Here is a 27238-nt window from a genome sequence, read left to right as displayed (position 1 = left end):
TATCTTCAGTATTTTCTCCCACGGAGTGATTTCTGTGTGTATATATTTACTAGTGTTTATCTATGTCTACGGCATTATCTATTCTTTAATAACATTTTTGTAATATATTTGTAAGAATGTGAGTATTTTCTTAGAAGAATTGGAGAGTATCAAATGAATCTCAACCCTTCTTCTTTCAATTTGTATTTGTGCGGTCCCTGTATCTTTATGTTTTATTAGGTAGATGTGGCCACTTTATTTATATATTTCATTTTGCGTTCGTTGCTTTCTTTATTATCCATAGGCCACAAAAAGAGGGGGACAGCTCCTCTTCAATTTTATTGGTCCAGTTTGGGTTTCACTTTTTGACCCAAGTCCACGATAATGATCGCTTGTACAGCTCATTTAAGTTTTGAATTGTCTTTTGGGAAAAAAACCGAAACGGTCCTTATAGTTTAGTATTTGTGTCAATTTGGTCCCTGCAGTTTGAATTGGCTCGATTTACATTCTGTAGTTTTCATTTTGTTCCAACTTGGTCTAATTACTAACTGCCGTTAGACTTTGTTAACCCCAGACATGAATGGGCCCTTTTTCTAGGGTTAAAACCATAATTTGTCATTCTCCTCTTACCCTGATATACCTCTAAACCAAAACACAGAGCCTCATTGTTCTATTCTCCATTTTTTTCACGGCTTTCATTCTCTATTTGTCGCACCCGGGATTTTACCTTCGACCGAAACGTGTCTCGTTCACCTTCGGGGGGAAGGAGTGAGAGGGATTATGGCCAGAATAAGTTATCTGATTCTTATGGATTGCGACGTGATTCTTGAAAAAAAAGAAAAAATGAGGAGTTTTATATTCTATAAAAGGGGTTTGGATATTTTTGAAAAATGTTAAAATTTTAGAAAATGAAGTGGGTTTTATTTTAAAAAGAATCAAACTTTCATCAAGTTGCCTACATATCTCCGGGTAAAGGAGAATCAAGTCTGGCCATAGTTTGGGCCATAAAAGAGGTTTAGAAAAAAACTTAGAGTCTCCACCGGGTATAGAGTTTAGGTGTGCCTTGTCACCTCTTGAATATCGGAAGAATAATTCAAGTATTTTAGAAAAAAGAACACTGGCCAAAGAACCCGATTTTTAGAAAAAATTGACTCCATTTTACTTTTTAGGAAAAGGTTTTAGGTCTGCGAGGTTAGAGAAGAAAGAGTTCAGTAATTTTCACTAGAGAAGGGACCCATTTGTGTTGGGAGTTAACGGAGGCTAACGACAGTTAGTAATTGGATCAAGTTGAAACAAAATGGAAACTACAGAGTGTAAATCGAATCAATTCAAACTGTAAGGACTATGTTGGCACAAACACTAAATTACAATGATCATTTCGGTTTTTTTCCCTTGTTTTTTTTTATCTCACTTTTTTTGTACAAATTTGTTTCAATCATTAATGAAAAATTTATGTTTTTCTTGTTCAAATCTGTTTTGATTATTTATTTACCGATGTTCAATTAAGCTAATTTTTTTACGTGAATAATAACTCGATGAGTTCTTCAAAATAAATGATTCTGATTATTTGTTGTGGGCATGGTAGTGGTCAAAACTGGACCCTGAAAGTTGATTTTCAGTCCAAGAGAAAGTAATTTTCCTCCCCCCTTTTTTTCCCCTTCTAGTGTACATGTTCTTAGGAGACAATAATACGAGGGATTTTTCAGTGCCAAGCAGGTATATCCCACGTGGCATTCATTCGGCGCATCTCAGCCGTTCGATATATTTTTGGACGGCTCGGATTGAAACCTTCTCTCTCCTCTCCCCCCAACACTTTCTCTCTCATTTTTCTCTCTCCAAATCTGAGCCGTTCAAATGCACAATGAACGGCTTGGATGCACGAATGGACACCACATTGTACCCGCTCGACACTGGATTTTTTTTCCAATAATACCTATCATTTACAATCTGATTTCCAACGTGCAGTGGGTGGTTGGAGAAGCATGTGAACCATCCTTTATGCCTGCTACAAGTGCAGTCCATGTTATGTACGAGAACATTAAAAAAAGTATGTTTTAGATGTATGCTTTTTTAACATTTCTTATTATAATCTGGATATTCGGGTCAGTTTACGAGCACATCGATTAATTTTGGAGTTCTGAAGATAACGATCAGACATAATTCCCTATGGCCCTAAAATATGGAATATTTGGCTGGTGAAAGGAACCTATAACATTATGAAAGAGAACTTATCGTTTTTCTAACAACCACTTGACCTAACTTTTTAAGGTTTATATCACTAACTTACTCCGTAACAAACACAAGGGTGACCACCCAACCATGTTATCGGAGTAGTAATTTCTTATCTCAATCGCCTTCTCTTATTTACCAAATTAGACATTTGAGTTCACCGATTCGACTTCCACATTTAAGGTAAAAATAACTTGCAGGAGCACTAGAATTTGTATGGTTGCCAAGTGTAATTAGTTGATGTACGCATAAATTAGCTCCGCCATCAATTCTAACAAATGTATGAATATACTGCAAGATTTTATTTTTAAAGAAGGAATTATACTAGTACTATGCTGCAAAATTAAACTGAGCCTAAAGTGATTCAAATCTGCCGTTCAATTATTCAACTCGTGCGCAGGCTGCAGATGAACCAAATTGTTTGCGAGTAGCTCGTGGTGACTTATTCGGTAATCGAGCTGAACTCGAGTTCGATGTCGAGTTTCTAGGCTCATTTAGTAAGTGAGTTGAGCTCAATACTCAAAAGCTCGGCTTGACTCGCAAAAGCCTAACTTGTTTGTAGAGGCTCGTTAAGGGCTCGGCTGTGCGTGGCAAATATATAAATATATGGTTGGGAAAAAAATTGAAATGGTCATTGTAGTTTCGTGTTTGTGTAAACTTGGTCCCTGCAGTTTGAATTGGCTCGATTTACACTCTGTAGTTTTCATTTTGTTCCAACTTGGTCCAATTACTAACTATCGTTAGACTCCGTTAACCCTAGACATGAATGGGCCCTTTTTCTAGGGTTAAAACCGCAATATGTCATTCTTCTCTTACCCTAATATATCTCTGAACCAAAACACAGAGCCTTATTGTTTCCTTCTCCATTTTTTAAACGACTTCCATTCTCCATTTGTCATGCCCGGGATTTTACCTTCGACTGAAACGTGTCTCGTTCGCCTTTGTGGGGAGGAGTGAGAGGGATTAGAGCCTGAATAAATGATCCGATTCCTATGGATTGCGACTTGGTTCTTGAAAAGAAAGAAAAAATGAAGAGTTTTGTATTCTATAAAAAGGGTTTGGATATTTTTGAAGAATGTTTGACTTTTAGAAAATGAAATGAGTTTTATTTTAAAAAGGGACCGAGCCTTCATCAAGCTGCCTACATATCTCCGGGTAAAGAAGAATCAGGTCCGGCCATAGTTCAGGCCACAAAAGAGGTTTAGAAAAAAACTTAGAGTCTCCACTGAGCATAGAGTTTGGATGTGCCTGGTCACCTCTTGAATATCAAAAGAATAATTCAAGTATTTATTTTAGAAAAAGAACACGGGCCAAAGAACCCGAATTTTAGAAAAATGACTTCGTTTTGGTTTTTAGGAAAAAACTTTAGGTATGTGAGGTTAGAGAAGAAAGAGGGTTCGGTAATTCACTAGAAAAGGGATCCATTTGTGTCTAGGGTTAACGGAGATTAACGGCAATTAGTAATTGGATCAAGTTGGAACAAAATAGAAACTACATAGCGTAAATCAAGTCAATTCAAATTGTAGGGACCAAATTAACACAAACAGTACGGGTTCCATTTCGATTTTTTTCCCAGGATGGTTATATGCAGAGATTGATCATTTCGGTTCAGTTGCGCAGATACAGAGAGTACTCCAGTGCCTCTCTCTCTCTCTCTCTCTCTCTCTCTCTCTCTCTCTCTCTCCAATTCGACCACCTGGAGAGAAAAACTTTAGTAGCAGGAAAGGATGCTTCTGTTGCACAGCTCGCGCCCATGGATTTCGCCTCGAATTCCGAGTGCGAACCAAATTTCTCGTCCTCCTCAGAGGTCAGTCTTTGTTCTCATTCGTCCTTTCTGTCTCTTTCTTTTTTTCGGTCTAACGGATTCTGTCTCTTTCGCTCGCGTGAATTTAACATATTATACGCAACACTGAGCACACACACGAACACAACGACAGTGTGCATTCGAGTTTTGCATTCTATTTCTATCATCATCAATCACAAGTGTAGAAAGTATAGGCTTATAGCATATTGGTCAACATGAGAATCATCAAGTTATTTATTTTTTGGTCAACATGAGAATCATCAAGTTATTTATTTTTTTGCCAGACGATAGGATGTTAGTTGTTATTATAAGTTAGATTATTGCAAGGCCATGAGAGTCGAACTCTTGACCTCACGCCCCAAAGGAGCGCTACACAACCATTGGGCCAAATCCCAAGGTTCATGGAGTAACAATTGAGATGCCTTTTTTTTTTAGTGTTACCTGCTTGGTTTGCGGAGGAAGTGGAGTAAAAGCTATGGTTGAGGAACCACGGGGAGCTAGCCTTGAGACTTATTTGCCAGATTTTTCAGGTTTGAATCTCGAGGGTGGGACCTGTGTTTCTTGGAATGCAGATTGTACCAGTACGAAGAGCTGGAAAATAAACGTGGTGAACCACATGCCTTAATTGTGGTACATTAGGTTAGGCTTCTATAGATAACAAAATTATAAATTACACTTCCAAGTGATAAATGTCTGGTAAAACTAAGTATTACTACGTACTTTTCTATGAGCATAAAGAGCGAATTTTATACATATTTGTCTCACTAAAATTCCATTCTCTCTAGAGTTTACCTTAGTAAGTAAAATTTTTAGAAAAAACTTTGGGGATCGCTGGATTTACCTTTGTGGAATGGAAGTATATCATGATTCATAACGTGCATACCAAATCACAATTTACTTTGGTATTAGCATTCCCTGGTAACATAGCGCAGCAATTTCATTGCTCACTCTTATCGAGGTCAGGACTTAAGCCTGGTAGTTATGTGGTACATGTGGGATGAGGGACTATATGTGCCCAGGGATTAGTGGGGGCGAAACCTTGATTCCATCCTCTTCCAAAAAGAAAAAGAAGAAAAAATGCTGTGGTTGAGGGCTTGTGTAAATAGATGTCAATGGCTGCTCAAGGTATAAGTGATGATTAGTAAGCCATGCAGTTGGGGTGGCCCTGGACTGTTTGATTTTATTTGGTTCGGTTTGACTTGGAAATTCTTCCACATCTTTGGTATAATTAGTGTGTTTGGAATCTTGAAGTGTTTCTAAGTGGAAGAAAAGTATAAAGCCTTTTTTGGTTTTATCGAAAGGCCTGCAATCATTATGAATAAGAACTATGTATGAGTGGTAGGCAATGTTTGGTTTTCAACAACTTATATGCTGTCTACTTTTGAGAGCAAAAAAATGCAAAAGTTTGATCTTGCTTCAAGCCGTAGGTGAATTTCAATTGGAGCTAAGATCAACTACTCTTGGAAGAATAAGTTTGGGTTGTCATCAATTCTGCATAATGTCTCAGGGAAGGTGTAGTCTGTGCAGATGTGTAAATACACTATTTAGATCGGACAACAGCCATAGATAATGGAAAAATCTACCCAAGGAAAAATAAGAGAGGTGACAGAAAATTAAAATCTCCTTGTTGACCCACTGATGGACCTATGTGACTATGTCAATAGATGAATAATCATGCTTAACTATTACAATTGTTTACGCTGTCACTCCGACTAGAAGTAGATACAAACACTTAGTCCTATTCGTCTTGCTCAAAGCACTGCCATTTCTTTTCCCACAAGTAAACTGAAAAGTAAGTTCTTCAAGCAACAATTCTCTATAGTAGGAGACCCAAGTATAGAAAATGTAATTTGAGACAAGTCATAATATTAAGGAATGAAGTTAGGGAGCTCCTATTTCTGACCATATTTCTACTTCCTCTAACCAAACTTGTCTTCACTACGTTCAATCTCCAAACTAAGCCCTTTGGCTTTTTTTTGTTGTTGTCTTTTCAGTTTGAGTTGCAGCATAAACCAATGACTTCCTGTACATATCTCACATGAAGGCTAGTGGTAGGGTATGAAACAAAACACGACAAGCAAATTACATTTCAAGATTGTGGTATCCATTTCCCATTTTATTGTTAAGTTACCAGTAGTCCTAAAAGCTTAAGCTATTAGGAAATGGGCCCAACAATATATATCAAGCTATTTAACACCCTCCCTCACGTATAACACCGTCTTACACGTGGAGATGCAAATTTTCGTAGATAAAGTGAAATAGAATACGAAGGGGAGAAGTAGAATGCAACTGGGAACAAATGCAAACAGAGACTTGAACTCAAAACCTCTCTCACAACCATAGCTCTGATACCATGTTAAGTTACTAGTAGTCCTAAAAGCTTAAGCTGTTAAGAAATGAGCCCAATATGATATATCAAGCGATTTATCATTTTCATGCTCTGGCCCACTCTTGGTAAGAGTATCACGTGTCATGTGTTATAAACATAATCTGAATTCCATTTGAGAGTTGAAAACCTGAAAGTTTCTGACTACGTGATACTTTTCAGAAAAACGATCCCTTGCCCATGTTGGCGGATGAAGTATTCAGAATTACGTGTGAGTAACCTACTGTTAAACAGTGAAGGTACGTTTTGCACAGTCTATGCTGGAAAATTTACAGTTTGTATTACTGCTTGTACTATGAATTGCAGCTTCTTAGCACAATGTTGAAAAATTGGTTTACCAACTTTTTTTTGGTAAGTATTGCGTTACAAGTTTCAACACTCACCTGACACTTATGCATACTTAGGTTCGTGAAACCAGCTGTGGAAACTTTTTTTGTCCTATTTCTCAGACTCTTATTCAAACTCTAGCTTTCCTCAGCTTCCGTTGTAGTATCGTTTTTTTGGTTTAGTTTGTTCTCATGTTTTTTTCTAGCTTTCTTGCGCATTACTCTCTTTAGTTTTGTGCTTTATCAGTGTGCATCCATGTTTACTTGTCCATGCTTCTTAACTTCTTTTTTTTGTTGGTAAAACATGCTTCTTAACTTTGTGACTCCATTAGTGCCACTGTTGCTTTTTTTTTTTTTTCCTGCTCGATCGGCCAGCCACTGTTGCTGTTATGAACAACTCAACAACATGATTACTTTGTCTTTCTTGACATCTTGTACTTGACTTAATGGTAGCAAGGAGGATAGGCATTTGTCTCTGTATTGCTAAAATAGCTTTTCTTCCATTTCCACTCGTTCATTTTATAGTAGTTTGTCTAAAGACTTTGTTTTCCTTCTTTTCACACTTCACCCTTAAAGTTTATGTGTTTCTCAAGTTCATGCAATCTGGTACTTCAAAGGTAGCTAATGCACATTAACATTTATTGTATATAAATTGTCATCTTCTTGGATGCTCTCTTTGCTTAGTCTACCTTTTACACCTTTGGCCTATGAAGCATTGTTGCTTCAATTACCAAGACAAAAATGCTGGACCCTTATCGGATATGTATTGGGTATTGTGTACTTGCTTGGTACATCTGCATGCGTACTTGGTACGGTATGTTTTTCTTACTAAACTGTACCACATAAGTACCGCGTATATAACCAAGCCTCATGCCTTCCAGAATTGTGCTAGTTAGTTTATGACACTTTTTGCTTGATTACTATGCTCTTAGAATTTAGTTTTAGTTTCAGGTTAGTCAATGGTATAACTTAAACTCAGGTTTGTAAGTTACATCTGGGAGTAAACTGTGCCAATTAGGTTCGATCCTTTGTAAGTTGTAATTAATTTTGGCATTTGGTTGAGTTTAATAATAGTGCATAGTGCATTACTTCACAAAAGTATATTCTTGTACGAAGGTACCCCAGCGTAGTCGTATCCTACCTTTTTAATTGTTTTTCTGTCTTGAAGTACTTTTCTGTGCCGGTAACAGTACCTTACTCATAGACATGCTTCATACTCTTTGGGATGTTGATTTCTTGTCGCGTCCTGAGGAAATTTTTTTGGCTAACAATCCTCCATGAGTTATGCAACCCAAAACGAGAAAAAAGAATCCTGTCTGGGATGTGATTTTAGACATATAACTGGTGAAGTTACAAAAATTTGATGTATGTATTAATGTGATTTTGTCCTCGCACTTTGTTGATCTTCAATCATATGGTCTTAAATTGCTTTAGTTGGGTTTGATATGGTTATGAAGTCGTACTTTGATTCTCATCATTGCCAGGAAAATGGGACGCCAGTTTTCAGAGGACCTGTAATGAGTTAAATTCCTCTAGAAGCTTCAATGTGTCAGACACCTTTCACTCTAATCACTTCAGAGAGGACCCAAAAAAGAGTATGCAGGTGAGGATCAAATGAGAGGTAGCTAAACAGAACAGTTTTGAAAAGTGATAAATCTGATTGCTTTTGATTTCACGAAAGAAATTCTTGATTTGTATGCTTATCACTATTGGGTATTGTGTTGCCTTAAATTGGTTTCTTACTTGGGTAGTACTCCTAGTTGGCAGTAATACTTAGCCTAGTTTGCTTTTCCTATTTTGTTTAGGCCATGAAATGTGGAACAGCTGAACAGGATATTGAAAGATAAAGACAAAATGGAGGAAAGGGGAAAAAGGTTTATGAGGACAAAATTGTTGTCTAAAACACTCCAAAGTGGGAAGTCTTATCACACCACCATAATTTATAAAAGTGCATGTGGCTGTTCACTTTAATAACCATGAGTTCGTATGGAAAATTAGAAGTGTCCCTCTATACAACCATACGGGAATTGCACATTTGAGAATTCGATTAGCCAATGATTTTCATTTTGTTTTTGGAGTCTGATATTCTGGTTTACTTCATCAGTTTGTGAGTTTGTTTGCCAAACTGTTAGATGTTGTAGGAATTGCCTCCTATATGTCTTCTTTAATGAGAAAAAACTCCTAAATGGTGGTAGAGAAAAGGCTTCAAAATATAACGAGGAAATCCCACTTGACAGGAAGATTATGATGCAAACCGACAACACTGTCATGAACATAAAGGTGGCACATCATTGTAAGGACATTGAATCTGAGAGGTGATGAATTGACTCTTATGTCAGGCATATGTTACATATGTGTCATGATCATATAAAAGGGAGGAGAGGAGAGGAGAAAGAAACAGAACTATGGGAACTCATATCTGAACAAACTTGACATCCTTAGGTTTTTTTTTTAATCATACCTGACATCCTTTAGTTGATACAGTGAGATGCATACACAAAGCCTTACATGCAACAATATCCTTTGCTATAGTAAAACAACTAGCAGGGAAGTACTTATGTATTGTGCTGGAAATCCTTGTCACGTTTTGAGTTGCAAAGACATTCAACACTGTGAGCAGCTACTTCTACCATTTGTTTTTACTCACCATTATTGTTGTTTACTCGATCAATGTCGATGTTCGACATTATTTGTCCATAATGATTTGTTGTCTACTCTTGTTACTGCAACGGTGCCCTTTGTTAAAACCAACGGGCAGGGAAGAACTTATTTACTTGTGCTGGAAATCCTGGTCACGTTTGGAGTTGCAAAGACATCCGAGTCTGTAATCAGCTACTTCTACCTTTTGTTTTTGCTTGCCATTATTGACACAACTGAAGGATTTAGCTTAAAAATAATTTTTAGTTATATTCTTGAAGATGTGCAGTTTGTATCAAGCATATTGGTGCTTGGGACTGTATGCTATTCTAGGTTGTTGTTTACTTGATCAATGTCAATGATCAAGATTATTGGTTTCTGTATTTAATTCACCCAAGAAGTACATGTTTAGACAAACTACTCAATGCTCACCAAGAGAGCATATCCCTTTGGTTAAGATAATATGTTGGTTTGTGCTGTGACTGGTTATGGTATGGGTATTTGATGTGAATTCATGTTCTGTTTTTAATGTGGCAGGTACAGGGTCCCTACACTATGCTCCTGATTGCATCTGTCTCATCTTATTTCCTCCTCAAGATGGTGCAAGTTAACTTCATCAAAACATTGATAAATGGGGCCTGGGATAGGCTTTTCTCGTTTGCGGGTACAAGTTTGCCATTTGCTTGTGTGTCTAGTTCCTTGAATAAACCTACGCCTCTTGGTTTGGATTTGTCTATGCCCTCGTTGCAAGATATTAAGTGGGGCTTTGCAAGGTTACTTTACCTATTCAACATCCAACTTGAGAGGAATGTTGCCACGTAAGTGAACCTATTTATGATTTTGTTTAATTAAGTTTTCCTCTGTACTGATATATGATACCAACATGGCACTCATGTGGGTGGTAATACTTGATTCTCAAACATAACTGTATGAATTGCCATTTTATGCTGATAATGTCAAGATACCAAGATCAAGATGACACTCATTTGGGTGGTATTAGGTGATTCATAACCAATATAGTACAGGATAATTTCTATTTTGCCTTAATCTGTAAAGTAAGATGAAGACCTGAGCCTTTTTTACCCTTGTGGCTTTGCAGTCAATCCACTGTGTTATTTTGAATGTTACCTTGTGTGGTTGCTTAATGAGCGTGTCCTACTTGATATGCTGACGATTTTTAATTTCGTTTGGATGTTGTTCAGGTTCTTTGTTGTGCTCCTTGTAGCATGCTTCTCATTTGTTATGATTGGCGGTTTTCTCTTCTACAAGTTCAGGTGAATTTAACTTGACAATTAGGAAAATAACTTGATGATCTTGCACATTCTATTGGAACTTATGAAATTTTTGGAGAGAGGATTTCGTATGGACTTCTTGAAATGTTTTGAAATCTTTATTTGGTTGTCATTTATCTATTTATTCAACATTTTCTCGTATTTATTAGATTTTGAACATGACTTAGACGGACTCAGACAAACTTATGATGGAGAAACTTAGATCCATTTGAGTTCGGGGTTTCCTTGATGTTGGTGGGAGTGATTAGTCCTTTTTTTCTACATGTCTTTAGATAGACATTACTGACATCTTTCCCTTTTTCCCCATGTGTGGGAAGAATGTTTCGTTGTTGTTGTGTGATGTGTTCCCCTTGTAATTGACCTCTGTCAAGTCATCAATGACATATTTGAAGGGGTTCATTTAAGCAAAGCTTGATTTGCTTAAATTAAGGGGAGGTCACGAAGTTAAACTGCTGTCTGAACAATCTTTGCTGCATGAAAATTGCAACTGAATGTTGTTCCCACTATATATTCTAGTTAGTATTCATTTCCAATGTCTTAAGTGACTATTGTTATATGTACTTCTTTTGTTCGCTAGCTCAGCACCTTTCATTCTGGATTTGGAATAACACAGGAGTAGTGAGCAACCTCTGGAGGACTGCTTCTGGGATGCTTGGGCATGCTTGTGTTCATCGTCCTCTCATTTGAAAGTAAGATTCTATTTTGTGGATTCAACATTATTCGTTTATTGAGATACCTGTGTTTTCGTCCTTCTAAAGTAAGTGTGAAGCAACCAATGTGACTTGAATAATGTTTATTATATTGAGCTGCAGCAACACACTCGAGTGGAACGCGTCCTTGGTTTTGTTCTTGCTATATGGGGAATACTATTCTACACCCGTCTTTTGAGCACAATGACAGAACAGTTTAGGGTAAGCTCTTGGAAGTAGTATCACTTTCATGTGCTTAAGTTCCCTTACATTTCCACAGCATCTTCCTGACTACCTATTGGACAGAATAATATGGAAAAACTAAGAGAAGGAGCCCAAATGCAAGTTCTGGAGGCTGATCATATCATTATTTGTGGAGTTAACAGTCATCTGAACTTCATACTAAAGCAGTTAAATAAGTATCACGAGTTTGCCATTCGCTTAGGTACTGCTACAGCTAGGTAATTACTTTTTTTTTTTTTTGCTATGACCATAGACGGAACATAAGCTCAGTGTGCGATACTTATTTTTTCCAATTATTCCTTTTGTATACGTTTGTAGGAAGCAGAGAATTCTTCTTTTGTCTGATCTTCCAAGGAAGCAAATAGACAAGATAGCTGACAGCCTTGGCAAAGATCTTAATCATATCGACATCCTTACAAAAAGGTGTGCATTTATTTTCTTGCCAGGTACCGAGGGTTTATGCATTGCAACGTCTTTTTACAAATGAAAGTTGTACCTTGCATGAGGGGCACTTTATGTTTTTTGGAGAAAGCTAGAACTTTGTTCTCTATTGTTTGGTTTCTTTTCTAGGTTGGGTGCGGGCCATGTGGCCTAAGTAGCATAAGCACTATTCTGTAGTATCTCTCTGGGAGTCAGACACTTCTTGCCTCTGCTTTTGTCTGACATGCATAGACATGCATCGTGCTCATCTTGGACATGTTCGTAATATGAAGTGCACTTTCCTTTAGAATTTATCTTCCAAACACGTGACAGAATACTTCACAGCTTAGACATCAGGTTACACCTTTCATAACTAGCTTAGCCTGAAGGCCAAAAGATAAGATTTCGGAGAGTGCTGGAGCTTTACTTTCACCACGTAAAAGCGCGGCTCACCGGCTAAGAAGATTTATTACGGTAGGGAAAAAACCTTTACCTTAAACCTGAAATTGCTGAACTGGAAAAAGAAGAAGGAAACATGTTACAAGATGCTGGAGTACATAGGCTGCCTCTCCTATCCGCTTTTGTAAGCGGTCTAATTTCTTCCTCCTTCAGACAGCGACAAGCCTTTTGGCACTTTAAGTATGTTGGGCTAGGTTTGATTGGTATTTTGGTGTTATCTCCGAGAATGGTTGTTGCTCCCTTTACAGGTCTTCAAAGTATCCATATAATTTGAAAAAGTAAAGAGGAGTACTATGAGGGGTTCAATTCTTAGTTGCACAGGAGCGGGGGCGAGAGCGGGAGCGGAAGCGGGTGAAATAGCGGGGGAGCGAGGGAATACAGAAGCTCCCAAGGTTGGGAGCGTGAGAGTAGCATGTACATGTATTATAAAAATAATGTAGCATAGAGTATTCACTTTGAAAGTGCAATAATTTTAAGAAGTAAAAATATGGGCCGTCCGCCATAAATGTAAGAAATGGGCTAGTGTTACAATATATGATTTTCTTTTCAAGATATCATGACTTGGGCTAGATATCATGTGTTCATTGAAGATCAATGAATAAAGCCAAGTGACAAATCCCTGTTTTCCTATACAAAGAGCATACAAAAGCTCCCATCTTTGTACGGAGCGAGCTCCTATCTCAATGGGAGCGGGTTCCCGTCAAGCTTCTTAGTTGGGAGCGCAAAAGCGGGCTCCCAAGGGGGAAGCTGCTCCATTTTAGGAGTTTACTGCAACTAAGATTCAGTTAAAAGTGGTTCTCTCATGTGCATCTACATGTATCTGTGTGTCTGTGTGACCACACACACAAACACATATGTATATGTATATACGTCCTAACATACAGTTAAACGTCTTTGACACCAGGATGCATTTCTATTTATCATGAAAAGGATATAGTTCAAAGAGAAGTACAGAAATTTTGGAAAAAAAGTGGTCCACGATGGATTTTTTTTTCTTGTGTGTGGGGACTAATTCCCTTGATCCATATAAATCCATGTGCCTTATACTCCTTTACTTACATTCATTGAAGGAGACGTGTACAGCTGTATCCTCAGAAGCAAATCTGATGGCTTTAAATAACTACACTCTCAAACAATCATTTTGAGTTGCATCTTATGATGAAGGCTAGAGAATTGAATCAACTGATGAAAAACAGAAGGAAAAAACTGTGAAGCGAAGTCCCACATCGCTTGGGTACCAAAGTAATATGAAAAATATAAGCGTGAGGGCATCCTCACTTCAATAGCTAGCTTTTGGAGTTGAGTTCTACCCAAGATCGTGTAACATAGTATTAGAGTCAGGTATGCCAAGGATGGGTAGGGTGCGTGTCCCTGGCCTGCACGTGGCAGGTGCTGCTGAGTGAGCACGCTGGGTGTGAAGCGAAGTCTCACATCGCTTGGGTACCAAAGTAATATAAAGAATATAAGTGTGAGGGTACCCTCTCTGGAATAGCTAGCTTTTGAAGCTGAGTTCTACTCAAGATCGTGTAACAAAAACGACAACAAAAAAAACATGAAAAATGGGAAAGGCTTGTAAAAAAGGTTCAGAAACCGATTATCATGATTAAAGAATAGCTAAAATAACAGGTGAGACCAAATGATAGTTTTCCGTAGAATGGTAATTTACTTCGCTTTCAGTAATTTCATTTTTCCATCGTTATACTCTTATATAGTTTACAGTACTTACTGTAGACCTTAAATTCGCTCAAATGAGAATCACCTATCATAGGAGGATAATATTTGTTAATGAACTCCTATATCTTCTTACTACTTACAGAAAAATTTAGCGCGTTGTGCTACAATTAACTTATTTTTAGTTCCCAACTTATGTAGCATGACTCTTTCTAAGAAATAAGAAGATTAGGTTTGTTGTTATAAAGGTTACTGTCCTCTGATGCACCAATGCTCTATAGATTGTTTTCCTATGCAACCATCATATATGTTCTATTTTATGAGTTGACACAAAAAGATATAGGCTTGAGACAATAATACCAAGGTCACGTGTAGTCATTACTGATCTCAGACTACTGAGTGGTGCTTGGAGATCAAGCATTAAATAATATCACCGAGCTAGATTCCCAAGATATCTGTCAGACTGCCGAACTACTCCTCTTGGAGATTCCCATTTGGCAGAGATGGTGGCGGATCCATGATTTACATTGTAGACTTTGCAGAGGGCCGAGGCAATTGCACTTTCAATTCTTCAGGCACTTGATGTATTAAGAATCATAATTTGGTGGTACTGAGCGTCAATCACATTACTTGGCGTTTGAACGAGGTTATTCTGGCCTCCATTAAACCTCAACTGTTCTGTTGATCTAGTAGAGTAATGCTGGCTAAGGATCGACTTTTATGATACGTATACTGGAACGTTTGAATTTTAGTGCAGGAATGTATGGATGGAGATACTGCTTTGTTTGAGCTACCCATTACTTTCTTGCATCCCTCATATGCTTGCACGTATGTGATTGTAGGTGCTTTGGATGCTGTTTGAACTATGCGACACTTTAATTACATCTTCTCTCTTACTCTCACTCGTGCTCCAGCTCTTGGCAGCATAAAATAGAAAAGGCATATGTGCTATTAATTTGGAATATTGTTTCAATTTACCTGTTACCAATTTACTTTTGAGATGACTCATTCGTGGAATGCATGTTTAGTGTTTTATTTAACATGGATACACAGTTGAAGTGGCATAGAGGCATTAATTTTGACTAATTCCTATTTCGAAGTTAAGTAGATGCACTGGATGAAATAGCATTTTTCAGGTTTGCTTCATTTCTTACATCTTTGAGATTTTGCTTGTACAGTTGCAGTCTGAGCTTAACAAAATCATTTCAAAGGGCTGCGGCTGATAAGGCACGATCCATAATTATATTGCCAACCAAGGGAGATCGGTAAGAACTTTGATACAGTCAAATATTATACAGAAGTAAACAATATTGTGGTTATTTTGGTCTTTTGTTACTGTTATTTAGTGCATGACATCATCTGAACTGGCTCTAGATGGATATCCTAGCCCTGAATAATAGTAAACTACGCAGGAATAATATTGGAGTTGCTTTAGTCCATGGATATCGTCTTAAAGGAATGCCATTCAAGAGGGCACATTTGCGGTGTAGGGGGTTTGACTCCTATTACCTAACCTCAGCAAAATGAAATGTTGGAGAAGAGAAATATATAGTGAAGAATAATTTGTAGCATCATGTAACCTAAGTCATGGTAGTCGAGTATTAGAGGGATTATATGGCTATGACTTGAATGTTCAATAAAGTATCTGGGAGAACTTGCAGAGGACATTATGGGCGATAAGTAAAGACCTTGTTGATTTTACTATTATACCCTCTTTAGTGCCTTGCATTGATGGTTAAATTACCATCTATTTTAGTCTATTGAGAAACATACTCATTGCCTTAGATGAGACTTGAGGTGTAGTCTTCAAGTTTACTCCAGTTTTTTTTTTGTTTGTGTCCTTTTCAATCCTTGATCTATGTCTTGTGCTATGACTTGTTCCACTCTATGAAATCTTTCCTTACATGTAGCATAGTGCTAGTCATCCATGTCTGAAGGTTCATCTGTTCAATATATTATGCATGCTTTGGCAATAAAATTGACAAGATTAGACACCTTCTTCTGCTTATGTTGGCGTTTTCTTTTGGGGACGCTTTAACCTTTGGCATGGCACATATGATAATACCAACATGTGATAGCTCAATTCATCAGATATGAAGTTGACACCGATGCATTTCTCTCGGTACTTGCTCTTCAACCTCTTCAAAAAATGGCTTTGGTACCCACCATTGTTGAGGTACATTCTTGTGCGGAGCTTTTTGAGTGTTCACGTCACAAATACTTTTATTGAGTGTGTCCTCTTAATTCTCACAGGTTTCAAACTCCCGGACGTGTGAGCTCCTAAAGTCAATCTCAGGATTGAAAGTAGAGCCTGTGGAAAATGTTGCTTCCAAATTATTTGTCCAATGCTCTCGGCAAAATGGCCTTATAAAGATTTACAGGCACTTGCTTAATTATCGAAGTACTGATGCTTTCAGATTGATTTTAGAAATTGTGCTTCTTTGTTTGTTTTTGTGAAATGAAGCTTGCAAATAGAAAGGAAAAAATTTGTGGTCATATCCATACATAGTTCTTGGTCCTGTAGCTGCTAAGCCTGCTATAAAGCAACAAACCTCCTAGATTTGCTTCTTGAATGCAAAATAATAATTTTTGTGATAATAGATAGTCGTCCTTTTAATGAGGTCCAAATTATTCGTTTTTAACTTTTCATTTGTTTTATCTCCCCTATCTCAATGTAAGGGAGATCCTACTTAAGTTCTAACAATTACGTTTGTATGTCACAGAGAATGTATTCAACCTCTATAGCTTTCCTAGTCTTGTGGGGTTAACATATAGGCAAGTAAGACGTGGATTCAAAGAGGTAAAACCGTCGATGAGATTTAGTTGTTGCTGGTATCCACCACGATTGCTTGCCCTAAGATTTTCTCTATGTCTTATACCCTTTCAGACAGTTGTTTGTGGTCTTTATCGAGGAGGGAAGATATACTTCCACCCCAATGATGACGAAGTTCTACAGCAAACTGACAAAGTATGTAGACATTGTGCAAAATAGTGCATCTCTTATTACCAAAGAAAGAGCCACAGGCTTCTCATTTAGATATTATCCATTATTGCAAATGGTGATTGATCTAGTTAAAGCATCCAAGTCAATACCAATTGGCAATGAGGAGTGGGTTTTGAATGTGGGGGGGATGAGATTTTAGGAGAATTGAAAGTTTAGTTTTATAAGTTAAAGAATGAGAAATTTTTTATTGTTTACTTTTTCTTTGTTTGTTTTGTTTATCTTACATTTTTAACGATTGCAAATTAATTTAGACACCCACGAGTCTTCCAATAGGAATATTTATATCATATTCGTCTATTGTAGTAATTTTTTTTGTTACAAATTGGTGGTCCATATTTTTGTTTGCAAAATGGCTTAATTATTGTCACCTTTACCTATTTTTAGTTATTTTGTATGTATATCGACGTTTTTTTCTTAAACTGTATGTTCTGTGCATAGGATAAAAGAAAATTCACATTGCTGTTTTTTCCTTCAACTAGCAGGGTGACCGTTCGATACACGAAAACAGAAAAACAAACTAATGTGAATTTTTTTGTCCCGTGCATCGAATGGGCACAACGCTAGTAGAATATGATTGTGGTGGGTTTGGATATGAGAACTTTCTAGTTTTTGAATACTGTAATATGGAAAGAGGCGTATAGGGTTTCTAACGATAAAAGATGTGTTTTGGCTTGTTTTAGAAGATGAAACTTGAGGCATTTGCAGAAACTTAATTATTTTAGGGTATTATGGTTGGGTTTAACGGTAAAGGTAATGGCAAAGTGTTCGTGCTTGTTTAGGATTGATGACATCCATAGCTATTTTACTTACATAACCACTGAACAGGCTGGGAAATGTATTGAGATATTGTCGTTGCGCATTCCGTAAATGTTCCCACTCACTTAGTTAGATTCATCCAGCATAGTGTTACATGGACTTGGGTCCGAGTATCGGGTGTGGGTGCAAGTCCAAGCGTCGGACCTTCCTAAACTTAAATCTTAGGATGCGTGGATATGTGTCTCTAACTTGGGTACGGGTACCGGGACATGTCCTGAACTCTTGTTTGTATTATATATTGCATAATTTTCTTAGATTATGTATAGTAAACCATGTTTACAAATGTATTTAAACAAGAAAGGGTTAAGAAAATTATATTTTTGCTATTTCCCTATTTCATGTCTATGTGAAATACTCAAAAATATCGCTTTTCTAGCTAATTTGATATTCCTTTTCTGTAAGTATCTTAACAATTAGAGGATCCGAGTGTCCAAAAGGATACGGGTGTCTGACACATCGACACGTGTACTTGAGCCAAAATGAAGGATCCATGTAACGCAACATAGATTGTTAAAATTTTGTAGAAGGCAAGATGAATTTGCTGTTTAAGCAGTTTCAAAACAAATTCCTCCATACTTGAGTTCTATTTTTCTCTCTTCACACGTGATGCTCTTCTTTTGCCTATAGGTGTTGTTCATTGGGCCTGTTCATGGAAGAAGAAACCTCAGCTTGCATATCAAGATGTTGTCCAAGAAGACAATAAGATTGCAAATGATGTTGGAGTTCAAGACAGGAACAGTGAATCTCCTAATCACTTTTTAGAGAACGACGAAGAGGCGTCTGGAAAATACAGTGAAGCGTCCCACCAAATCAGGTTCAAAGGTACTTTAGTGTTGCTATATAAACTTTCATTTATGCAGTATCGTTTTCAGTCTTTTATGTTTTCACTTCTGTCATTAGGCTTCAGAGTGGAGTCTAGGACCAAAAGAATGCATACTATGCTTGGGTGGCGCCATGATGTTGTTGAGATGATGCAAGAATATGATAATTATCTTGGACCTGGCAGTGTATTGGTATGTTCTAAATCTATTCAGCTTTAAGCGTTTTGCACTTTTCATGTCTTCAGCAATTAATCTGCAATGCTGTTGCCTCAGATCGGGATGCTGTATAGGTAATAGCTATTTTTCAGTATCTGTCTGAAATGTTACTCTCAGGACCACCTATAGAGTGACATTAGTCGTTAATTGTCACTCTTTGCCCGCGCCGCCCCCCCCGCCCCCCCCCCCCCCCCCCCCCGTTTCACCATCCTATGAAGTTAGAAGATAGATAACTATCCCATATAGTGCATAAAATGTATTGTTATTTGTTTATTCCCTGAGATTTTACTTTTCAAGATCTATAATATATGTAGGAAATATTGTCAGATGTGCCAATGGATGATAGGAAAAGGGCAAACAACATAGCTGGTCTAGGCAAGCTTAAAAATGTCCGGGTTTCTCATAGGGTACTTTCTGATCAACTATGGTTAGATCTATTTCTCTCTCTCTCTAGAAAACATTGTCCTGAATTCTTTCAAAATTCTTCATGGTCTTTCATATCCACAGATTGGCAACCCCTTGGACTATGATGTCGTAACAGAAACCATAACTGATATCCAAAAACATTTGAACAAAGGCGAAGATAATACCATGTCAATTGCTGTAATATCTGACAGAGATTGGCTACTTGGAGGTAATGGATTTTAAAATTTCAGTTAAGTTGAGGTGGCATGTCATTTATTCTCCTCTCTTCAGATCCATCTAGGGCCGACAAGCATTCAGCGTATTCCCTTCTTCTTGCTGAAAATATTTGCAACAAACTCGGAGTAAAGGTTAGTATAAGTCATCAAGGTCCAAAAGAATATTTATACTCATTTGGATATATCATTTTCTCTGTGTAAAAACAAGTATAGTTACTTAACCTTCTGTTTCTTTTCTTCATCTGTGTGACCTGAATAATAATGTCCAAGTTTATGGGAAAGTTTCAATCAAGAGGTTTCTAGTATTAATTTATAAGGAAACAATCTGTTTTGACCTTTGTTGCGCTTCATCTTTATCCCAATTGTTAGAGAAGAAGTTTTTGAGTCAATGCTGTGTATAGAAGTATATGTCATGTGTTGCCATGGTCTCAATATAGCTGTGTCCTGCTTTATAGCCAAGTTGGCAACCTTTTATTGGCTACATGGTTCATGATTTTCCTTGTTTTTGTCCTTCAGTTTTTAACTCGTCTGTGTGTGTGTGTGTGCGCGCGCGCATGGCGCGTGTTCAAAGAAGCTCCAGTCACTAAACAATAATTGTGACAATGGATTGCAGGTTCAAAATCTAGTTGCAGAAATTGTCGACTCCAAATTGGGCAAACAAGTAATTCTTCCTTTCTCAGATTGGTTACATTTGATGTTAAAATTCCTCTTTCTATTGGTGTAGCTCAAGTTCTATTTTCTTTTACCCCACACCTGCAAACCCCTACAGATTACAAGAATAAAGCCGGCCCTCACTTATATTGCCGCAGAGGAAATAATGAGCCTTGTGACAGCGCAAGGTCTTCACTCTTCAGCTAATGTTTTTTTTAACCAATATATGAGGTCTTCATTTTCTGAGGTGAATCTTTGCTTGTGCACAACAGTGGCAGAGAACAGTGAACTGAATTGTGTTTGGAAAGACATTCTGGATGCCGAGGGTGATGAAATTTATGTGAAGGTAAATGGGCTATGTGGTCTAGTTGTTTGTCTTAAATATTCTGGTTCCTCTAAATAGCTGAGGATGAATGCTTGGAGTTTAATAGCCTAGGACACAGAAGAGCAAAATTAAACCATATTTTAGATACGTAAATGGTTGGCTGGTTATGCTGCTTAAATAATCTTTAGTTGGTTGAATTTAGTAAATGTACATAATCAATTCCTCATTGTATGATAACTATGTCCATTGCAGTTGACTTACTGATGTGCTTGATATTATAGGATATTGGCCTCTACATGAAGGAAGGAGAGAATCCTTCTTTTGCTGAGTTATCTGAAAGGGCATATTTACGTCGGGAAGTTGCCATTGGCTACATGAAGGACAATAAGAAGGTATATATACCCTTCATTTGTGTCACTTAAATGGGTAACACTTCTCGAATCTCTTGAACGCCTTGTTTTTTCCAGGTTATAAACCCAGTACCCAAGTCAGAGCCTCTCTGCCTCGGACCAACTGACTCGTTGATTGTAATATCCGAGCTTGAAGGAGAACAACCCATTGTTGTGTAAATAGTCTACCATTAAGTTTTCATGCATAATTGCTCCTGCTTCAGTTAATTTTTCAGTGTAAGTTTCATTTATTCTGGCTGAACTGTAAAATCGATGATCTGAACACTTGTTCATATAACTTTTGCTTAGCTAGAAGCTGCACCTTGTCCGAACTTTCACTGTGAGATAACACTCGGACCCTTCCGAACCCGGCCGGCCAGGCCTCAACACTCGGTTAAGAAAATTCGTATAATGGTAGGCCTTTTAGAAAAAGGCAACACCACCAAGCTCTCATCCAGTTTTCTTAGGTCCGCTCCAGTCCAGTTTGGGTTCTTGTAGGCCCCTCTTGGGCCCAAAACAATGATCGGCACTGTTAATTATGTAGAGCTTGTACAAACCTGTTTATTCATACACTATCAACGTTCGATCAAGTTGATTTTTTTGCGTGTATGATATACTTGACAAACTCTACGAAAACACTGATTCTAATCGTTGTTGCCCAAATTGCCCCGGACTGGACCCAAGGACATTGGATGGGACCTTGGTCCCAAGCCCACCTGGGGTACTGTTGTCAGGTCTAATTGTGTCCATTGTCCATTGCACATCTGAAGTGGTATCTCTTATTGCAATTCGGATTTGCAGCATTGACTTTCTGACCATTTTCTCTTGCCAATCTCCTGGTGAACTGTTTCTTGTCGTCTTTTTGAGTTGCTTTCTATTTTTGGCTTGATATTTAAAGGAAAAAAGTTCCAATTCTTTGGGGTTTTGAATCTCTATCCAGGTTGACAAGCTCAGTAGGCTCTAAAGTATCTAGTTTGGTCTTTTTGGTGGCTCATGATGCACCATGAACATGTACCTTCAGGTCGCATGCTTGGAAGATAGCCCAGGAAGTCCAGGGATAATCGGATAGATTGGTTTACGAATGAAATGCAATAACAAGATTTACATAGAGAAAAGGAAAAGACCAAAAGGATACACAAATTTAAATATCTCGCAAGGACAGTAGATTTTCAACATAATTAAAGACATTTATGATCGCATACTTAGGAAGCCCTGAGATATGGATCGTTCTTGAACTTATTTTATTCCGACCATAGGAGTAAATCTCCAAGCTGGGAGACACAGCTGGGAGTAGATCATGTATGAGGATCTCACCTGTCTGAATTGAGCCATATGCATGAATGAAAAGACAACGTGGTCCATTGCAATCCGGTGACAGCACGATCGTCTCTTTGACCCAGACCCAGTTGTCATAGTCCTCTAGTATCCAAAGCTCCTCCAGTTCAAGTTCAGCTTCTGGGTCCACACAAGCAGCCAAATGGCCTCCAAGTTCTAACAGACGAGGCATGCACGAGGGTACCCACTACCCTAGGCAGTGAAATCACCCCAAATCTCTCATCTTTGAGGTCAAATGTCACTACAACCTCATCATCAACAGTATGAGAATCGTCCGACGAAAAGTTTCTCCAGTGTACAACTCCACCAAGACAGATGCCATCTGCACCAAACTCAAAGTGGGATGCCGGGGGAACAATATCGATCTTTCTCCACGAGAGGGAGCCCAAAGTGAGAATTTCACACTGACAATGAGAAAACTCCAATTCTCCACGCGTGCTCTGTTTCGGGATCCGGTATATATTCACCACTTTGTATTGCTTAGTGGAAGGATCAAACCCGAAAGATACCAATGGGATTGAACGAAGCCGGTACGTGGCCATTTCTTCGTAACTGTTTGATGGCTGATTAATCGGGGGGGGGGGGGGTGGGGGAGGGCAATTATCTCTTTGGTGATAGGATGCACAACGACAACGGATTTTGGCTTATGGAAGTAAAAACATATTAAGCCATTGACACATGCTTGACAATCATAAGAACCTGACGCCGGATAGCTGAACAAGTGCTGAGCCAGTCCCCCTTCGTAATCGGCTGAGAAAAAAATCATATCCTTCAAGTCACATGAAGAGATTACAAGGTAGGAGCCACCAGGTCTAGACTCGGCAAGGAAATGGTGCAATTCCACAAAAGAGGGCTCCTCAATTAGAGCGCGCCAATGCTTGCAGACGCACTTGCATTCAGCGGCGGAGGGAGCAACGGACGAGCGGGGCACGCGCCCCCACTGTTTTTTTTTTTTTTTTTGAATTCAAAATAAAAAAATGTATATTTGGCATTTTGTCTTGGTAATTGTATTTCATAAATTTACTTTTAATCACTCTAAGACATTTCGAATATCATTCATTCTCAATTTTATTTGACATATTAGAACAATGTCATTACACTTGCGAAATGAGATGTCTAATGCAAATAATAGATGCCACTTACTCTTTGGAACTCTCTAATGCATAATGTCCACAATTTAAAAGTGCCTAAATCATGGGCTGTGGGTTTTATACTTTAGAAATTATTAACAATGGAAGCAAGATTGCTAAATATTGCGTAGTAAATTGCTCTTAAACTTGATCTGTTAAGACAATTCAAATTTGTTTGTTTTATATTCTATGTATGTTACTTTCTTAATAAATAGGTTAGGTTTTTCAATTTTCAGCACGAACGATAATTATTTATTATTCTAACATTGTTTGGTATGAATTTTTTTGGTTGAAATGTGTTCAAAAGATGCCCCACTTATATAGATTCTTAGCTATGCCGCTGCTTGCATTGGCCCGCCGTCTTTGCTGGGAGTCTCGTTAGAATCTCCACCCATATCTCACAAGGCAGGTAACCCTCATTCGTGATTCCACGAGTACTGCCGGAGGAAAATCGAAGGGTGCCATTCCGGTAACGCATCGCATTTGATTTAAGAGTAACCGAAACGATGAGTAAGCCTGAAAAAACTAGTGCTGCCAAGTAACGGGGGAGCTTGATTCTTTTTTGATGGAGGAAAAGATCAGACCCGGTAGCCATGGATTCTACAGATCTACCATTCTCTGGATTGATGGATGCTCTCTGATCGCAGAGCCTTCTTCTGTTCTTATCCCACCGGAACTTGATTAATAAAGATCGGATAGATTGGTTTTACGTAGGGGTGTCAAATGAGCGGGTTTGGGTCAAAATGGGTAAGTTGTAAGTGGGTTGGATCTTTAATGGGTCATTGACCCATTTAGACCCATTAATTATGAGTCTAATTACCCATACCCAACTCAACCCATTTATTTAAAAGCAAACCCGACCCGCCCATTAACCCAATTACATCCTATATACTAAAATGACTAAAATACATATGTACACTAAAATGTCCATATTACCCCTGTAAATTTAAAGGACTAAAATACCATGTACGCTAAAATTACCATACTATCCCTCTGCTACAAAAATGACCAAATTACCCCTATACACTTAATTACCATATTGGTCGCTCTTAATTACCGAATTGCACCGTATCCAAGTGGTTGATTTTTTTTGTCTTTATTCAAATATTTTTCGCATTTTTTAGTTTTTTGTCAAATTTTTGAGGATTATTACTTTGTCATGACTAGAAGAATCTAAAAAGTAAAAAATTTCTATCGAAATTCATATTTTTTTGAATAAAGACGAAAAAATTGGCTTATTTTTGTCTTCATTAAAAAAATTTAGGTTTCGATCATAATTTTTTACTTTTTAGATTCCTCCTGTCATGTCGAAGCTATAATCCACAAAAAAATTAATGAAAAACAAACAAATGCGAAAAAAATTGAATAAGGACAAAAAAATAAGCCACGAGCAAGCCAGCTTTCCATTCATATGTTGTTGAATTTTTCATTCGATCAGAATCAAAACTAATCCGTTGCGAGATGTATATATCTTTTTTTTTTGTCTTTATTCAATTTTTTTTCGTATTTGACATTTTTGCGTCAAACTTTTGTGACTTATAAGTTTCGATCAAATTTTTTTACTTTTCTGATTCCTCTCGTCGAAACGAATCAATAAGTCCCCAAAAGTTTGACGCAAAAGAAAAAAATGCAAAAAAAAATTAATAAGGACAAAAAAATAAGTTAACTTTTTAATCTAAACCCTATGCGGGACTACCATGAGAAAAACTTATTCACGGCGGAGCGCAATTTCATCAGTTCATTCGCGCAATCCATGGATGAGATGTGTTTTCAATTTTGACTGGTCAAAATAATTATTATCTATCACAATTGATTTTTAATTCGGACCGTTCAAAATATTTTTGAACACGTATAATTTAGCACAGAAAAATTTTGAGAGAGAGAGAGAGAGAAGCCTGGCTTGCAAAGCTGGAGTGATCCAACAGAGATTCCAGTGCCAGGTACCTTATAGCACCGAGGGTTACTTTCGGAGACTCATGCGGAAGGAATAGGGAATCTCGTAAAGAGATGAAATTTTTTTGTGGGTTTCTTTCATGACCGATTGGGTCATTTAAGTTGATCCAATTAATGTCCAATTAAGACTCAATTAATAATGGGTTAGTTGGGTTTGGGCCCATTCTTACCCAACTAATAACTGGGTTGGGTTGGGTCTATTTTTTAGTTGATGGGTCTGAGTTTGTTAATGAGTTTGGGTTCAATTTGCCACCCTAATTTTACGTGGTGGATCTTTCTTTGTCGATACTGCATAAAGAAACAAGAGAAAAGCTGACGACAAAATCAAATTTCTCTGTCTCTTGAGATAATCAACCCTGTTTTTAGGATACCCTAACAGCCGAGCCGAGCAAAAAAGATCAGACCCAGTAGACATGGGCTCATAGTTATTGCAGTTTCTTTAATGGACTTATTTTATCATGTTGATTAAGTTATTGAACTTGGTTGTCTCGTAGACTCTTACATAATAAATGTAGTGTTTTACGATTTGTATTTCGTACATGATGTAATGATATTTCCTACCGATTGAAAAAAAAAAAAAAGATACTCAAGAATTTGTAGTCTGACTACAAATTTATCGCTTCCGAGTGAAATACTAGGATTCCAGATCCATATACCATACCCGTATTAGGGTTGCAAATGAACTGAGCTACTTGTGAGCAGCTCTAAGGCTTGACTCATAATAGTTTGGCTCAACTCGGTTAGAAATCAAGCCGAATTTGAGCTCGAGTTTTAGACTCATGTAGTAAAATTAGCTAGTTCAACAATCTAAAACTCGAGACTTTTATATAGCCTTGGCTTGTTTACAAAAGCTCGTTAAGTAAATTTAACCCGACTAGATTCGTTAGCTCGGTTCGAGTTTTTGGCTCGTTTAATAAACGAGTTAAGCTCTAATACTACAAAGCTCGGCTCAACTTATTTGCATCCCCACCTGTCATCCCATCTGGCAAGCAAGGCAAAAAGAACATGAGCACCAAATAATTAAGGGCTCATTTTCTGTATTATTTACATTTAATAATTTGTTCTTTAGTTTTTAGGATTAATTATTTGTCTCGACGAAAGAAATTAAAAAAAAGTATAAAAATATAGACGGAAGTTGAAAAAGGTTTAGTAGGATGATACTAAAGAAAAAAACAACAGCTATTTCAAACTTTTTCGTCTTTAGTGAATTTCTTTTTTATAGTAATATTTTACTTCTAAGACTCTTCTTGAGATGAATAATAAATTCAAAAAAAAATTAACGCAAAATTAAAGAAGATGGAAAAAAAATACCAAAACAAAAATTTAGGAGTTAAGAGTCAATAATTTAAGGAGATTGATAGGTATTTCACTATTTTGTCACTTCCAAAATGACAAACATATCCCAAAATCAAAGTTAACCAGAATGAGCCCTCTCTCGCATTTATTCCACCATCCCATAATAACAACGTAAAAATAATACAATTTTGCAATAAAAATTTCAACAATTCACTAAATGTGGATGAGTTCTTTTAATTTATGAAAAAAGTTTGAATTGTTTCTTGAAAAAAATGTATTATTTTTGAATTCTCATTTTGTAGACCGGACAAACATCTTGGGACGGGACAGTATCCCAATTCAAAGCGTGTTGGAAAAAAGCAGGAAAAAAAAACAGAAAAAAATAGCACCGGTGGTTATTAGTATTACTGCAGTGAAGTTGCAATGAAACGATGTCGTCCGCCCAGAGGCAGCCTTTTCATGCTGAAGTTACAGCCGGCGCGGCGCGTGCTCAAATACGTCGGCAAACCAAAGCAAACGCAGATCT

At 37.6% G+C, this 27238-nt stretch overlaps 1 protein-coding gene across 1 annotated transcript; it reads left to right on the top strand.

Moving 5' to 3' along the window:
* The first annotated feature begins 3800 nt into the window (after positions 1-3800).
* On the top strand, positions 3801-21330 carry LOC131324209 (putative ion channel POLLUX-like 2). Its single transcript, XM_058356071.1, is given in 27 exon segments — positions 3801-4015; positions 6561-6637; positions 8209-8327; positions 9899-10179; positions 10564-10635; positions 11267-11342; positions 11466-11564; positions 11649-11803; positions 11904-12008; positions 15314-15400; positions 16227-16311; positions 16389-16536; positions 16859-16935; positions 17023-17103; positions 18583-18606; positions 18609-18719; positions 18721-18777; positions 18856-18889; positions 18892-18968; positions 19307-19399; positions 19500-19626; positions 19689-19765; positions 20247-20294; positions 20403-20472; positions 20557-20630; positions 20891-21001; positions 21077-21330. Coding segments are annotated over 27 exon segments (2547 nt in total). The 5' UTR covers positions 3801-3935; the 3' UTR covers positions 21179-21330.
* Positions 21331-27238: the final 5908 nt, after the last annotated feature.

The sequence above is a fragment of the Rhododendron vialii genome, chromosome 4a (assembly GCF_030253575.1).
Source record: "Rhododendron vialii isolate Sample 1 chromosome 4a, ASM3025357v1".
Lineage (NCBI taxonomy): Eukaryota > Viridiplantae > Streptophyta > Magnoliopsida > Ericales > Ericaceae > Rhododendron > Rhododendron vialii.
This window is presented reverse-complemented; position numbering and strand designations above follow the sequence as displayed.